This window comes from Branchiostoma floridae, chromosome 5, assembly GCF_000003815.2.
Source record: "Branchiostoma floridae strain S238N-H82 chromosome 5, Bfl_VNyyK, whole genome shotgun sequence".
NCBI classification, from domain to species: Eukaryota; Metazoa; Chordata; class Leptocardii; order Amphioxiformes; family Branchiostomatidae; genus Branchiostoma; species Branchiostoma floridae.
Genome location: NC_049983.1, coordinates 22,598,625 through 22,614,309, shown reverse-complemented (window position 1 = coordinate 22,614,309; position 15,685 = coordinate 22,598,625). Strand labels below are relative to the sequence as shown.

General features: G+C 40.8%; 1 protein-coding gene across 12 annotated transcripts in view; it reads right to left on the bottom strand.

Moving 5' to 3' along the window:
• Positions 1-529: 529 nt before the first annotated feature.
• Positions 530-15,685, bottom strand: part of LOC118415273 (neuronal cell adhesion molecule-like) — a 101,532-nt gene continuing 86,376 nt past the window's right edge. For 8 of the 12 annotated variants that reach the window (XM_035819731.1, XM_035819741.1, XM_035819740.1 and 5 more), the window contains 12 exons: positions 14,750-14,863; positions 14,267-14,339; positions 13,775-13,897; positions 13,014-13,205; positions 11,333-11,443; positions 9,240-9,362; positions 8,627-8,656; positions 7,407-7,589; positions 6,550-6,684; positions 5,309-5,393; positions 4,734-4,885; positions 530-3,578 (listed from right to left, as the gene is read on the bottom strand). In XM_035819731.1, coding sequence (XP_035675624.1) covers positions 3,502-3,578; positions 4,734-4,885; positions 5,309-5,393; positions 6,550-6,684; positions 7,407-7,589; positions 8,627-8,656; positions 9,240-9,362; positions 11,333-11,443; positions 13,014-13,205; positions 13,775-13,897; positions 14,267-14,339; positions 14,750-14,863 — 1,398 coding nt within the window. In that variant the 3' untranslated portion in view covers positions 530-3,501. Of the gene's footprint in view, positions 3,579-4,733; positions 4,886-5,308; positions 5,394-6,338; positions 6,474-6,549; positions 6,685-7,406; positions 7,590-8,626; positions 8,657-9,239; positions 9,363-11,332; positions 11,444-13,013; positions 13,206-13,774; positions 13,898-14,266; positions 14,340-14,749; positions 14,864-15,685 lie in introns of all 12 variants that reach the window. The other 4 variants (XM_035819736.1, XM_035819737.1, XM_035819742.1 and 1 more) reach the window with 4 other exon arrangements.

Below are 15,685 nucleotides of genomic sequence, written 5' to 3'. Positions count from 1 at the left end.
CGTTTTGTAGACAGTCGCCAGGAGACCCATTATCGACCTCGACCTTCGTTTTCCTGACCCCTATCTAGTCCACTGCAGTGCATGATAGGACTTTCAAACTTGTCACATATGTAACTGAGAAAGAGAGAAATGTCAATAGACACTTGGCCAAAGCCCCCCATCATCATTTTTTTATTCATTTACTATTCGGCCAATCCAGAGTCTGGTAGAGACTACGTGATTTTGACAAAGTACTATGAAAGTTGCACTGGAAAGTATCACAATAGTGTACAAAATTTCATTGTCGACGTCACCTTCGCCAAGAAGTTTATGTTTATGGTAGACTTTGTGAGTAACACACATTCATACAGTCGCTTGCTATTGGGGTAGGTACTCCTTAGTAATACATGAATTAGTCTTGAATAAAGGCATGGTTATTTGTCGAAGGGATGTGTTCGTGGAACTCTATTTTAGGATAATTTTTCAGTAGACTAACTGCTCTGCATATCATTTGAACTCGCAAGAGTCAAGAAGAGACCAAGCCAAGAAACTCCACACATGAACATGTAATTTTCTCATTGGTGACAGATAGCAGACTTGCACTTATACAACAATGGCGCTCATTACGTATCCAACATGTATGGCTGTGCACTCATTAAATACACTTATACTTCCCTAACTGCACTGAACTGCTGTTTTGCCCTCGTAAGCATTAAATTCTCGAGTCTGACTACAGATACTGGCCATCACTGCGTTTCACACTACATCAGCAACAAGTAAAAATATAGCTACATTCGTTAACTCTATTCAATTACATTCATCAATAGAAATTCTACCTGATGTGAACTCAAGAGAAGAGATGAAAGGATACAACAAACTCTTTGAAGCTTTATGTAGCAAGTTGTTCTTGCAGTCCAGCATACAAAACCATGCAACTGTTCGATACTTGTGCTATGACGGTTGAAAATTTGTTTGTATAGTTACAACGTCTCTTTGCTAGAGGGATGGTCCGTATACAGTACTGCCTGGTTCATTTTGCCTTCTTTTAGAAGATTTCTACTTGTTTTCCTGGTGAACTAAGATCAAGCAACAAACCCTTGAATGTAAAAGTCAAGTATGTAACAGTAAGTGGCTTTGCTCCTTTGTATTATATATTCCAACAAAAATTAGCTTCCTGTAAAGTCTGGCATGTAGGCATGTGAATTGAGACTTTGCCCTCAAGGCAAAACTGGACTTTTTTTTTAGCCATATAGAGAAGATATGTACCGGCACAGGTATTAAGTTTTAGTGTGGCTTTGCGTGGCAAGTCAATTACAATTCTTGCCATGTTTTTGAGCAGTTAATGTGTGAGAAGTTACTGTGGTAAAACTGCATATCCACAAAGCCTTGTGTTGCCTTCATACAGGACTGTACGCTTTCCGTACACTTTTCAGAAACATTTCCTACAATTCTGCACATTTTGTTAAACACATACATGTGGAAAGAACACATGGTTTACTGTTTGGAAACATGCATACAAATCCCAGAAAGCATACAATCTCTGTCTTTCTCTATTGCGACAAAAGACAGAGATCATCGACATATGATTTGGACGTTTTCAGCATGATTTGGATGTTGCCAAACAGTGCAGTGGGCATTTTTGGTACGATTTCTACGTTCCCAAATGGTATACGAAATGAATTTGACAAGATTCGTATGAAAGCTAGGTACCAGTCCTATACACTATATGGATGACGATCATGTTACTTCATGAACTTAGAATAAAGTTAAAACTACACTGTACACACTCTACATCAATTCTTTACAAGATAATCAATCAAACGTCTTGCAACAAAAGTAACAATCTTTCAGGACTCCTTAAGAAATCAATTATGTGTCTTACATCAACTTCAGTTGTTCCTAGATAGTTAGTAGTAGTAGTAGCATCAACCAAAATCTAACACAACATTGTAAAAATTACAATCTTAATTATCTATCTTAATTTGCACTTCAAAAAGTGACATGATGTGTAAGGCAGCTATCTTTCAAAGTAATTAAAGCATCAAGCTTTGGCTTTGCATAATAAAAACGTCTCAACACACAACGATAGTCTTATACTGTAAAGACTGGCAAGCAATATATTACAATACATCAACAACGGCCAAAAATATAGAAACATCTGATTTCTCAATCTTCATCTGACAGTTAAAAACAAACAAACAAACAATAAGGCCTTGTTCTAGCATCTCTTTAAAATTTTGGACTAGGTCATTTTTCTATAAACAAATGCTAGCCTTGCTAGAAAAGTGTGGCCTTGAAGAAGAAAAAAAATATTTGTGAAGCACAAACGTCGAAGTGAGCTTCAGGTCTCCTAAGCAATAAAAAAGTAATAAATAAAATTCTGTAACAAAATTAAAAATTCAAGACGCAGAAGTGTTCAGCCTTTTGAGGTGGGGACGTCATGCTCCGATACTGGCCCCAAAGTCCCTATGGTTGTGGTGTAAGGCAGCTGAATTTCCTGGTCTCAAGGTGAGTTGTTACTCCATGCAAAATCATCTACCAAGAATATTACACATATGGTGTATTCGGGTTTGCAACATCCTATACACAATTGTTTTACACCATTTTGTTTTTCGTTGTTGTCTTTTTTTTCCTCACACGATGAATTAAGTATCCCCCCAAGTTACATGTAACTATCAGAGTATAGCACCTGGTCCAAAATTCACATCATAAAAGCACAAATTTCACACTACCTTTTGCTGTGTCACAAGACCGGACATGCACGCTTGTGAATCAATAATTATAATAGTGGTAGTACCTTAGTCTTGCACATTTTTTTTTTCACGGGCACGTTAGTACCGTATCACAAACATAAAAAGGTATCCATATCATACATGTATATCTTGCATACAAGGCAGGTAGATTGAAATATGCTGATTAGACCTCTACCAACAATATAAATGTTGCACATAGTCTTAATAGCGGGCTTCTGGCGACGTTTTGATATCCATGTTCACCTTTATGCTAATCATGTAGTATTTTCTAAGTGCTGTGTTCTTATGATTGCTGCTTTCTCTGCATTTGCAGTGGGTTACCAGAAAATAAAATATCGAAACGTCGCCCGTAGCCTGCTACAGAGGCTACGTTGCACAGCTCACTCGGACGACAGTACATTTACACGTTTCCTTGGTAACGAGTAGCTGCAAAATCTCCCGTTCGCGGCCCTGCATGGGAGAAGTCTCCGCCAATCATCAAATTGAGTCGTGTTCCTGTGGATGTCCATGGCATGCTGGGCTTGTGCCTGTTTTGATAGGGGCTGTCCGGTCCAGGACACTCCAGTGCCTGACAGGGCTCCCAGGTGGTGGGTAGATTAATACATGAGTGAAGTTCCCTGAATTTGCATCGGAACAGTCAGGCCAAGCATTGCCGTCCATCCGCGGACGATTCGCTCCACAACAAACCATTGTCTCAATTAATTCCTATATTACATGATTCTAGCATTATCGACTAGTGGACAATTTTGTCTGTCATTTTTTTTTGGAACTAGACAAACGTTGAGAACGCCGCTGGTGACGTGGGCTCCTCTGGGGGCCGTTGTTTCTTGTCGGCTCCGTATTGACCTAAAACAAAACCAGGCAGAGAAGTCTTTTTAGTGTCCAGTTCAGCACAAAAGAAAAACAGTAATTTTTACAACAAAAGAAAATGCTATTTGAAAATCAGGAAAGAAAGGTAACGAAGAAGGAAAGTGCTGAACCCAAGCCCTAGTGGTACTTTGGACACAGTGCTCGTTCAGCAACAAGAACACAAAATTTTAACTCAAGGTAATGGAGCATAATCAAGGAGCATTAAAGGACAAACGTAAAACTAAGATGTAAAATAGATATATAACTACTGGAAAAATAGTATAACGTAAAAGATAACTGTTCTAATTTTTTGCTTTGACCATTGATCCCATTTTCAAAGCAGGGAAAGGTAAACCTAGCTGTGCTGCACTACAGCATTCCATTCTAGCCTTGCTACATTATAAGGATGGGAAAATCTGTCTAAGAAGTAGAAGTAGAAGGAAAGCAGCAGAAACCAGCTAGTCTAGCAATCTATGAAGGGTTTGCTGCACTGTGCTAGCTTTTAAAGTTCAAGTTGTGAGCCAAGCTGCCTAGGGAGAGGAGAGGGAGGAGGAGCAGCATAGCCCAGTCTAAGACTGTGAAAGAGGATCCATTTTGCTGTTATCAAAACTCTTAAAACTGCTTTGCTGTGCTCAATAGTTCAATTCTATTGTGCCGCATTCACATTATATTGGTTAGCCAAAGCTGTGGAAGGGAAAGGGAAGGGCGAAGCCACAAAGTCCAGTCTCATGGACTGCGAAGTTTCCATCTCATTCTACAGAGTATTTCAGCCTTGCCAGGATTAGCCAGAACTGCATATAAGGGAAAGGGGGAGGGTGGTGAAGCCAGAAAAGTCGGTTCTAACGACCTATGAAGGATCCGTCCTCATTGAACAGATGGACTGTTACATTTTGTAAATATCAATTTTGTGAAGGATTGCACATTGTAGCCAAAGCTGCGTAAGGGAAAGAGGGAGGGTGGTGAAGCCAGAAAAGTCCGTTCTAACGACCTATGAAGGATCCGTCCTCGTTGAACAGATGGACTATCAAATATCAATTTTGTTAAGGATTGTACAATGTAGCAATTGTACAATGTAGCAATTTGTTGAGGATTGTACAATGTAGCAAGGGAAAGAGGGAGGGTGGTGAAGCCAGAAAAGTCCGTTCTAACGACCTATGAAGGATCCGTCCTCGTTGAACATGCCGGGGTCGGCGTCGCCGTACTCCGCCATGCTGTCCGTCTCGCTGCCGGGCTCCTTCTCACTGCCGGTCAGAGAGGGGATGCTGCCGGTCGGGGGCTTGGCCATCACCTCGTCGGGAGATTCTCTGTAGGAGTGTAGATTATAGAACATTTCTGTCAGAAATAGCAGGAAAAGGGAGTGTATCTGTGGTTGTAAGCCAAGAATGGTTGAGAAAACTGGTACTGGTCAGACCTTCTGTGGTGCCACAACAGTCTAATAGTTTGACTAAGACTAGGTAGATGAGATGAGGGTACATTACAGACAATAAGTACAATACAAATGTCTACACATTCAATGTACAACATAATGTCTCTGGTCATCGTTGATGCCGACAGAAGAACAACGATGGGAAAATATCTTTGCTCTTTTAGACAAATACTTTGTACTTCATGTGACAAGCAACAACAGCCAGGATTCATACTCTCTACAGTCTTTACGTTCCCCAGTCCAATTCTTTTGCAAAATTTTGCACACATAAAAAACCTACAAAACTGCATGTTCCTCATACCTTGGACGGTATTCGCCGAATCCTGCGTCGTCCTTGATTGGCTGCGTCTCTGGGTCTCCCTTCAGTGCATCCTCCTTCTCAGACACTGCAAGAAAAGTAACACAAGTGTAAGATAGAGGCATTTGATGGCCTGAGCTTGGTGTTCCTCAAGAATTTTCTTCTCGAGTTTTAAAGTTTTTCAGTTTTTTCAGAGTTTTCTTGAGTTTTGTGGTTTATAAGCAATATCAATACAGGCCAACAAAGAGTACCATGCACATGCAAATAGCTGACATCTCTGTGGCTTCCCTTGAAAATGATGGAATGAGGGAGTGACAAAAGGAAACTCTCAGTGTGGTGTGCTGCAGTCTGTCTAAATGAAAGGGGAGGTCCTGGGTATCTAACTGGCTATCCTGGATACAGTATACCTCAGGTAATACAATCAAGTGGGCTTTAAATACCTCAGGCTTGACAGTCTTCACAAAGCGGACTTCTAGTCTAATTTGCACCAGAGCGTTTCATAAAAACTAGACTCAACACATTTACAGGACAGTAAATCATGCATTTACATGTACATGTACAGTAGACGAAAGGAACAGTACACACTCTTATATTTCAGTTTTTATAGTAGTCTTTTGATAGAAGCTACTATATGCATTTTGAAAGACAGACATTTCTATGACTCTAAGACTGCAAGATCTGAGCAGTTAAGCTTCAGATCACCTAGAACATCGTTCTGTTACTTTGTTAACGTGAGAAACTTTGCTAACATTCTATCTCAGATACTAAAAGATTTTGCCATATTGTTAGCAGTAAGGATTCTTCAGTATACACAGTCTTTAGTATTTGATGCGATAGACTGTGTTAGCTTATAGATATAGGAGCTGACTCAGAATAACTTCAGAGGCTCTCTTCTCCAGGACAGGTAGACTAGGGGTCAGTGCTACGAGCATGACAGGTGACGGACGGGTTCAGCGAGAGGTAGGAAGGGGTTGGGCACACATACTATGGAGACGCCGTTGCCGTGGCAACGCGTCTCCGAGAGATGACTGACCCGAGTACTTTCCACCCCTGCTCTTCTTGATAAAGCAGATGATCAAGAGGATAAGGATGAGGAACGCGATGGCGCACATCAGTCCGATAAACCAGCCCTGCTGACCAACCGGGGTCATCCTGGCGGCGGGAGGAGCTTGCAGGGGGAAACAGAAACCACACAAGATGCCGGGAATAAGTATTAAAAGATAAAAGAATGCGTAGAGACTGACCCTTGTACTTTCCACCCCTGTTCTTCTTGATAAAGCAGATTATCAGGAGGATCAGGATGAGCAAAGCGATGGCGCACATCAGACCGATGAACCAACCCTGGCGGCCGACCGGAGTTGCTGCCTGTGCCTGCGGAGCTGGAAGAGAAATTTTGGTTTCAACTGTTAGAACCTAGGGGGCCTTGGGACCCTGCTTGCGGGATAGGGTCACCCCAGACAGCAGGAGCTGGTAGCCATGCCGATCATGTACATGAGAAATCTGAAATGGCAGTTATGTCAGCATGGTGTGGGGGACACAGCCTAGGGGGCCTTGGGTCCCATTCACAGGACATGGTCTCCACAGACAACAGCCATGACGATGTAACATTAAATGATTAAATCTGAAATGGCTGTTATATCAGCTTGTATATAATGAAGATTCACACCATTCAACACTGCAACAGCACAAGAAATGATGAAAATAAACCATTAGTAAATGGAGCAATGGATGCATGTTACAAGGTAATGCCTGTTGATGAACAAGATGCATTCATGATGATCACAATGTTCGGAATACAAAATTCACAGTCACATAGACACAGCAATGCATAGAGAACAGTCTTTTTCACTTTCTTTACAATGTTATCTATCAAAGCAATTGATACACAAGTATTTAGCAATGACTGCAAGATGCACACAAGCTCTTTTTACCAAACATGGCGTTCATATAGCCCTAGCTCATACTTAAGAAACAAGACGTTTTGAACAAAGCAAGGTTTATGACAGTTGAGGTTACATGTACATGTACCTGTAGTTGGTAACCCTGGCTATACATGCTAATAATGCGGCAAATGAACATATAGAATGAGTGTGAAACTTACAATCTCCATCAGTCGTCGTCTCCTTGATGTCGGTCCAGCCCTTTCCGAAGTTGTTTGAGGCGACAACCCGAAGCTGGTACCTGGTTCCTGGGTTGAGGCCGTCGATGGTCTTCTGTAGGGTCTCGGAGTAAGGGTCAGGATCCACACTCTCCGTCTGAAGCCACATCTGCTCTGAGTTCGTGCCTGGGGAGAGGGAGGGGGGTGGCATGAGCACGGTTACACACTTCTATATTCCCACAGCCCTATATTCCGACAGCCCAATGTTTTAATATGACAATTCTACGTTCCAACACCCCTATGTTTGAACACCCTTATGTTCCGACAGCCTCATGTTATGACGCCATGTTACGACAATCCTACGTTCTGAACGACCCTATGTTTGAACACTCATATGTTCCAATAGTCCAATGTTCCAAAACCGCTTTGTTCCAATAACCATAACCCTATGATAGGGGTGTCAGAACATAGGGGCATTCTAACATAGTGTGGTCAGAACATAGTTAAGGTGTTAGAGCTTACAAAATTGTAACATAGGGATGTTGGAACATAGAATATTTAGAACATAGCTGTCAAAGAACATAGTGGTGTTGGAACATATGGGTGTCCCAAGTGGCACACCTTTGCCAACAAGGCATACAGCTTGACTAACACCTTTTCACCCTTGGTTAAAGCCAGGTGACTCCACCACCATGAAAGAAGTATGGTATAATATAGTACGGTCAGTACAATAATGAATGTTAGTACAAAAAGTTATGCTGGTTATTGCTGAAGGACAACCTCAGAGAGAACAAACCCCACTGAAGCCTCACAACCATTAGGCCACACCAGTTTAGTCTGTTGGTTCTTCGAAGAAATGAAAAAAATGGTTGAACTGAATCGCAGCTATCTTCCCTCTCCTAAACGGTCATCGCCTCTTATGAGACGGACAACCATTTATGAAATGGACAACTGCAAAGGCGCAACAAAAAATATGGATGAAAGTAAGGCAAACACAATTTCTGGGAACTAATAGATTCAAGTCCCTCTGTTTTCATTTTGACCTCTTTCAGTTACTAATGTACTTGACCAAGAATATAAATTGGTATGGCCCCAAATCTTGGAGCAGACACCATTTGCAGGCAGGAAGTTACAAGCAAAATCCATGCATTGTTGTTACAGCTTGAATGAATATGAGAGAGATGGTTAATATAAATGACATGCAGTTAGTGATTGTTCTTTACCATTGACAACAACATCGTCTGCATGCAGGTCTGGAAAAGAAACACAAAACTGAGGATAAATCTTGGCCAAAGCAAATATGAAAACAATAAACAAACTGTATGAAAAGACAACTGATTAGTTTTGAACACTTGACACACAATGTTAAGTGCACAAAAGAATGTAGAGAATGAAGCAAAAGCGTATCACTGCAGACATGCAGCAAACAAATTTGAAGAAAAACAGAACTGTCTGTGTCATAACATTGTAAACAGACATACAGAGAAAGTAATATAAACTAAAATATAAGTCTGGCCTGAACAAAAAAATGCTACTTTCAACTATAGGTGACCGATCAATGTCTTAACAACTAGTCAAAACTACCCAAGAAAGCCACTCGGGACCAATATAACCTGGCATTTGAGCACAGGTGGCCCCTGTAAACAGCATTCTCAATGATTGTGTAAATGGGGGGAAATCATCAAATCTACCACCATGACAAGATGGTCCTTATGTAGAGGAATAGTTGTACAGGTTTGTTGTACCTAGTGCCATGTCCGGGTGGCCCTTATGTAGAGGTCTTCACTTGTATAAGTTTGCAATTGCCTGCACTTGAAATTCCACTTTAGTTCTTACCTCTCTCCCTGTATTCCACGTAGAACTGGGACGGTCGTGGTCCGACCTTGGCCGGCACCCAGGACACGTTGATGAAGTCCTCTCCCGTGTCCAGGATCTCAACAGTCTCCGGCTTCAGCGGAGCTGCAAAAAGAAGGGAAAATGGATGAAAGGAGGGCCAGGACTTCTGTAAATAGTTTCCTCTGGTTGAAGGTTCAATGGATGATAATTTCTGCATACACAGCCAAGTATTTATACCTAGCCAACGTTTGGTTGACAGTCTATTATCTTCCTCTCCTCTGGGCACTTACTGACTGGTACTATTTTGACCATGAATGACATGACCTCGTCTGAAAATTTTGGGGTGGACTGAAAATGGTTGTCTTGAGACCAACTTTGACTCTGGAAATTAGGTAGAAATTACTATAAACTCTACTTCTCTTTTGTTAAATGCTAATTCATTTCATTGGACAGGTAAGCCCCGAAACATGTGAACGCCGGCCAATATAATATGTTCATTTTCTATTTGGTCCAAAATCCGTTTCAATGATTTTTATCAGGTCCCTTTTTGGGGGACCAGTCCAACAAGAAAAATGGTTTTGTACCGGTACACCATCATGTTTGGGACCACATACTTAATTACATTCCAGCAGCAACACGTTACTGTTGTGTAAAGTAGAACCAGTCTACATTGCCCTGAGGAAGGGCACAGATAGTCGCCCTTTGTTGGCTAGGGATAAACACTTGGATATGTACAAAGAACTTTGAGGGCCAGGACTGTCTTAACTTTTCACTGAATTGATAAATATTATCTCCCAGCAATGTACACATTGACAATTTCATCTGGTTTAAAAAAGGAAGGTAATTAAAGACCGAAACTACAGAAACCCTTTAGGATAACTCTCCAAAAGAGGTTAGTAAACAGGAACAACTAAAAACATTGTTACCTTCAGTCACAGTGTTAATTTGAGACATGGGACACAGGTGCAAGGAAAGAAAGACAAACCTTTTCTGCATGCCTGGATATTTCAACAATCAATGAACTATCACACAACTACATGTACTATATGTTTAAATTTATATTTGTTCATGGCTAAGAATTGTTAGAAGGAACAGACCAGAAAAGGATTGTGTGGGGAGCATAATCTGCCATTTTGAGGGACATGGCCAATTCCTTAAGTTTTACAGTATACAGTAAAGAGTAAAGCTTAACTTATTTTGTTAATTTCTTAGGCATTTTTACTCTAGTCTAAACATTTTCACACATCTCCTTCTACAATCCTCTCTAAATTATCCAAACATTTAGCAGTCTACTAAAGCTACATTCTATAGTACCTGTTGTGTTATTTGTGTATATCAAATTATCCTGATCATGCTCTGTGCAGAAAACTTGCAGTTGAATCGGATACAAGACAGTGCTATATCAGCACTACTACTGCTGCATACCATTTATATAACACCCAGAGAGTAGCTTTGCTGGAGCAAAACAGTGCATGATTCTCCTCAAATTCGGAACACACAGCCATGCCTCACACAGTTGCGCATAGCTTTGCGCAGATGGAGCACTTTTCTTTTTTGTGCACTTCTGCTCCAATATCATGTAAGTGCACGCTTGTTTAGCGCTTAATACCATGACTAAGTTTACAGAAAGTTTGTAACGCTACTTCACCCTTATCTGCAGGGTTTTCCTATATCCGTTATCTTTAAGAAAGCAGAGTATTTAGGGATATCAAGTTAACGGATGTTGGTTTCAAAAAGATTGCAATCTTTCGTCAACTTGGCATCCCTAAAAACCTTGTTTTTAAAAACAATGGATATAGGTTACCTTGCAGATAAAGGTGAACTGGCATTACTTCAAATTTCAAAGCAGCAAATCCACTTCGCTTGCACGTACCAAAAGGCCATTTCATACAAAGTCATATACCGTGACATCTGCTTGCAAAATGCTGCTAGGTCAATGCTTTGTTCCATCTTCAAATCTTCAAACCATAAGCCCTCTTTATTTTATTTACTGGCCAGTCCAATGCACAGGATATTTCTTCAGACCAACATGGCAACATTCAGCCAGAAGTTTTGCAAACCGTAGACAAGCCGGGGAAGACAGCCCCCCTAACCTTTGCTTGAATCTGGCAACTCTCCTTCACCGTCAGGGACTAGTGGAATTAGGGGAACCGCCCCTTCTGTGGTTGCCATGTCAGTGGTTGTCATGACAGTGGTAGTCTCAGCTGAATTTGGCAAGGTAAACATAAGACAAACAACCAACCCCTATATGTACGTTGGAATCTGCTGAAATGTTCCTGGTATCAACAATGTTTTTGGACAACTTGTGTGGAATTTCCACATCCAATTTGACCAAAAACAAACACCAACATTATACCCCTTTGTAGCAAAGTCAGATGCACTGAAAGATCATGAAAATTTCCATTTCACTTGATAGGGAGGAACTTGCTTTGGAAGTTTGCAGGATTCCAGCTTGAAACTCTAGGGTGTTACATAAACGTCAATACGGATCTAACTAACTAGGACAAGCGACAGCTACACCTCAATTGTCTTCTTCGTCGTTTGTAGTAAGATGCTGAATGTTATTTATATGTAGTATGTATCATGCAAAAATGAAGGTTAGACATCCATGTAATAGAATACAATGTGTTCATGTTAACAGTTACTCAAGCAACTAGACAGATCTTTGAAACGGTCAGAAGCTTCAGGTTGCATCCAATAACGTCTGATCATTTGCAAAATATTGCTTGAGAAATTGTTACATGATTCAAATTATAATGATGTGACTTTTCAATCCGTCTAGTTTCGACTAAACAGGGTGTTGAAACTAAATGTGAGTACAAGGTTATGAGTAGGTGCGATGATGTGTAAGAGATGAGAAAGTCAAGGTCACATGAACACACCTTGTGGTGGTAACGCGAAGTTCAGGGTTTCCCCTTCAGAATGTAAGAAGGGTCAAGAGGTTAAAGGTCAGAAAGGTTAAAAGTTAGAGGTTAGAGAGGAGTGACTGCCAAGGTACTTCAGTGTTAACTCACACTTTCATGACTGTAAGACAATGGCAAGAATTTTGATTTTCTGTTTTAAGCTTTTTTAAAGAAAATTTCAAATTTCATTGATTTAGTTTTTTTTTTCAATCGACCTTCGGAGCAAGGTTCCCTTGGCAGTTAAGGCAATGAGAAGACAGTATGGAGATTGAAGAAGATGAAAGCTAGTGGAGGGTGTTGTGCTTTGGGCGGCAGTGATGCTACTATAGCAGTGTACATGAGAGATTTTGCCGAGTAAGACCAGCACACTATCAGCACAGTTACAGCACATGCTAGAGTTGGCCTATCGTTAAAGCCTAGAGTTCTTTAAGCATGTGCAGAAATTATTCTACTGGGTTCTACTTGGATGCTAGCAGTTAGTAGCTGCTTTTACAAGTGTATTTTGCCTACGTGCAAGCATAGCTTGATAACTCAGGACTGCCCTGTTTTGTTATACTTTAGGTTTAAAAATCATTTGTTGGCTTTTGTGTCAATAACTATTCAGATTGTAATAACAAAAGGCTAATTTGAACAGTACTAGCATAATTTCAGAGTAAAAGCAGAGTCAAGTTGAGATATGTTTTTATATGCACAAACTCAGTTGCCTGTGCATCATAGCGATAGCTGTGAGCATTGTCACCTGATGGCCACTGTTGAGCTGCTGGTTAAGTATTATCAAGTTTAAATGTGTTGAAAGCATTTAGAGCTTTGAAAAGCTTACACTGTTGTTAGAAGCAAAAAGGTGTAAACAAATAACGACAACATCACATACGTGCTGGGTCGGAAGTGGAGGTCTCCAGTTCCTTCACATCGCCCGGCCCGATCTTCGTCTTGGCCCGCAGCTCGATTCGGTACCACGTCTGTTCGTCCAGCTCTTCCAGCCTCACGCTGGTCTTGGCGGGATCGTCGAAAACTTCCTCCACAGGGGTTCCCAACCGCCCTTCCGGAACACCTGGTCCTGGCACTAGGCAAAAACGTGAAGGCATGAAACAAGAACGAAAAAGGACAGCAGGGCAGACGGCAGGAAGGAGGGAAGTGTGAAGAGAGTGACAGAAAGAAAGGACAGATCGTAGGAAGAGAAAACGTAATCCACAAGAAAGACACACACACAGAGCACAGTTAGCATTTCCAATGCTGTAAGTAGAATATTGCAAAGCAAATATTCACAAAGTTCGAAAAAGACATAGTAGTTCTAATTATAATATAAGTGTCTTAAAAGATCAAAGAAATTTGAATAAGATTTAAATCTATCCTTTCTAAACAAAGTCACAAAAGCATGTTTAGAAGATCAATCATTTTCATTCAGAATATCTTTTACAATTAAAAAGATAATTGAGCAAGTACACAGCAGGAAAAGAAAGAAAACCCCAATGGGGCTAGCAGGTGCAGTCACTGATGAAAGAAAGCGGATGCTCTCTGAAACGTACCAGCATTGACAAAACTTATCTAGTTGCTTCAGCAGCCTTTGCATCGTGTCTTACAAGGATGTTACCCAGGCTGGTAGGCTTTAATATTGACTCAGACTTTACATACTTGTTCTGTAGGTGAGGAGGTAGCCTGTGATGGCACCGTTGGGCTCCAGAGGGGCCTCCCACTGCACATCCAGGGTCTTGCTGTCCACAACGTTGGCCCTCAAGGCACCAGGTGCTCCAGGGGCTGTCATGGAAAAGGAAATGTCATGAAAATGTGTCTGGAACCCATTTATTTACTGAGCAGCTGAACTTTCATTGTTCTGATAATGTGTTTGTTCAGTTCAGAGCTTTGCAGACTCTAGTGGCTCAAGGGCCGCAGGGTCTATTTTTAGTTTTGAGTTGCTAGCCCTTTTATTTAACATTTTTGAGGCACTGCCTTGAACACAGGACCCCCATTTTACGTCCCTTCTGTCCCAATCTAACTACTGCAACTGGTTTGAACGGCATGTAGGTTTGGCAGAACCAACCATTCTCTTCCTAGTGATGAATTTACAAGAGTAAAGAATCTCCATGCCATTCCATTTACTAAATAAGTTGTAAAATCATGACTCACTTGACTCAGGAGTGGAGGCCTTCACTGGAGGACTGCTGGGTGGTCCGTCTCCCTTCCCATTGTAAGGAACAACCTGGAAAAACCACAATTGCTGCATTACCATACAAAGGGACATACTCTAGTTCTGAACAAATGCAGAGATATCATTTTATCTGTAGATACTGATGCCTTACATATGCCCTCCTTACTCTGCACTAATACAATGCCTTTAAAAGTTTAAGTGAGACATCCAAGCTGTAATATACATTAGATATTAACCTGAAAGTTCAGATCACAAAATTTAGGTTTCCTGTACAAGATTTTTCTTATGATTCATTGGCTTTCACGTCTTTTATATACTGTAAAGCAAGGATCAGTCAAGGTAACTATGAATGTGCACATGTGATTTACATAGACAAAATCCTAACCCTTGTTAATGCTAGCACAAGTATGTTTGTAATAAAAACATATTTGATGAAAAATAGATATTTGAAAAATATTTACAGTAAAGTTGTAGTTCTTGAAAGGCGTGAGTCCGTCGATCAGAGCTGTGGGTTCATCACCCTCGAATGTCTTCTCCATGACATTGTCAGGGTCGTCGTCGGACCAGTAACGCACCTACGGAGGAACAAACAAGTGGGGTGATATGGGTTGACTCTCCAAAGATATTTTCAAAGAGAATGATGAGGCAAATAACATGCTGGAAAGTGGATACCCATCGGAAAACCTTCAAGCCCGACAAGGACCATCACTATATACCAGTAGCATTCAGCACCAAGGACAGCTAATTCACTACGAGTGTTATTCAGCATCAGGATAGATGGGAACTGATAAGGGTTGACTCTCCGAGATTACTTTCATTTGAAAGAGATTGATGAGGCAAATAACATGCTGGAAAGTGGATATCCATTGGAAAGCTGTTACGCATCACACCAGAACATTCAGCACCAAGGACAGCTACTTCCCTACAGCTGTCATTCAGCATAAGGGAGAGATGCTCTAACCTTGGGCCATTCAGACAATGATCAGAACCAGGGTTCAACATACTTTTTCTACATACAGAATATTTTTTTTCTGTATATCTGCAGAGGTGCAGGTAATGCTGAAAATTATGAACACATTTGACCACAAAAATTGTTAATTTTTCCATCATACACCACATGCAAGAGGGAAGCTTATAAAGGCCTTTTGGATACTACTATTCATAGCAGTTACAGATACATCTAGGCTTTACATAGTACCTAACCAGCATATGCAGATAGTCTTCAAGAGCTATCAGAACATTCTCATTTTTCACAACTGCAGGACGGTCCTTACTTTTACCTTATGGACCAGATTATGGTTCCATTATTCTATATTGACCTCTTATCGCTCACGTTTAAGTTACCTCAGTTATTTTTCAAATACAATTCAATCTCTACAACTGGATAAAAAAATGGA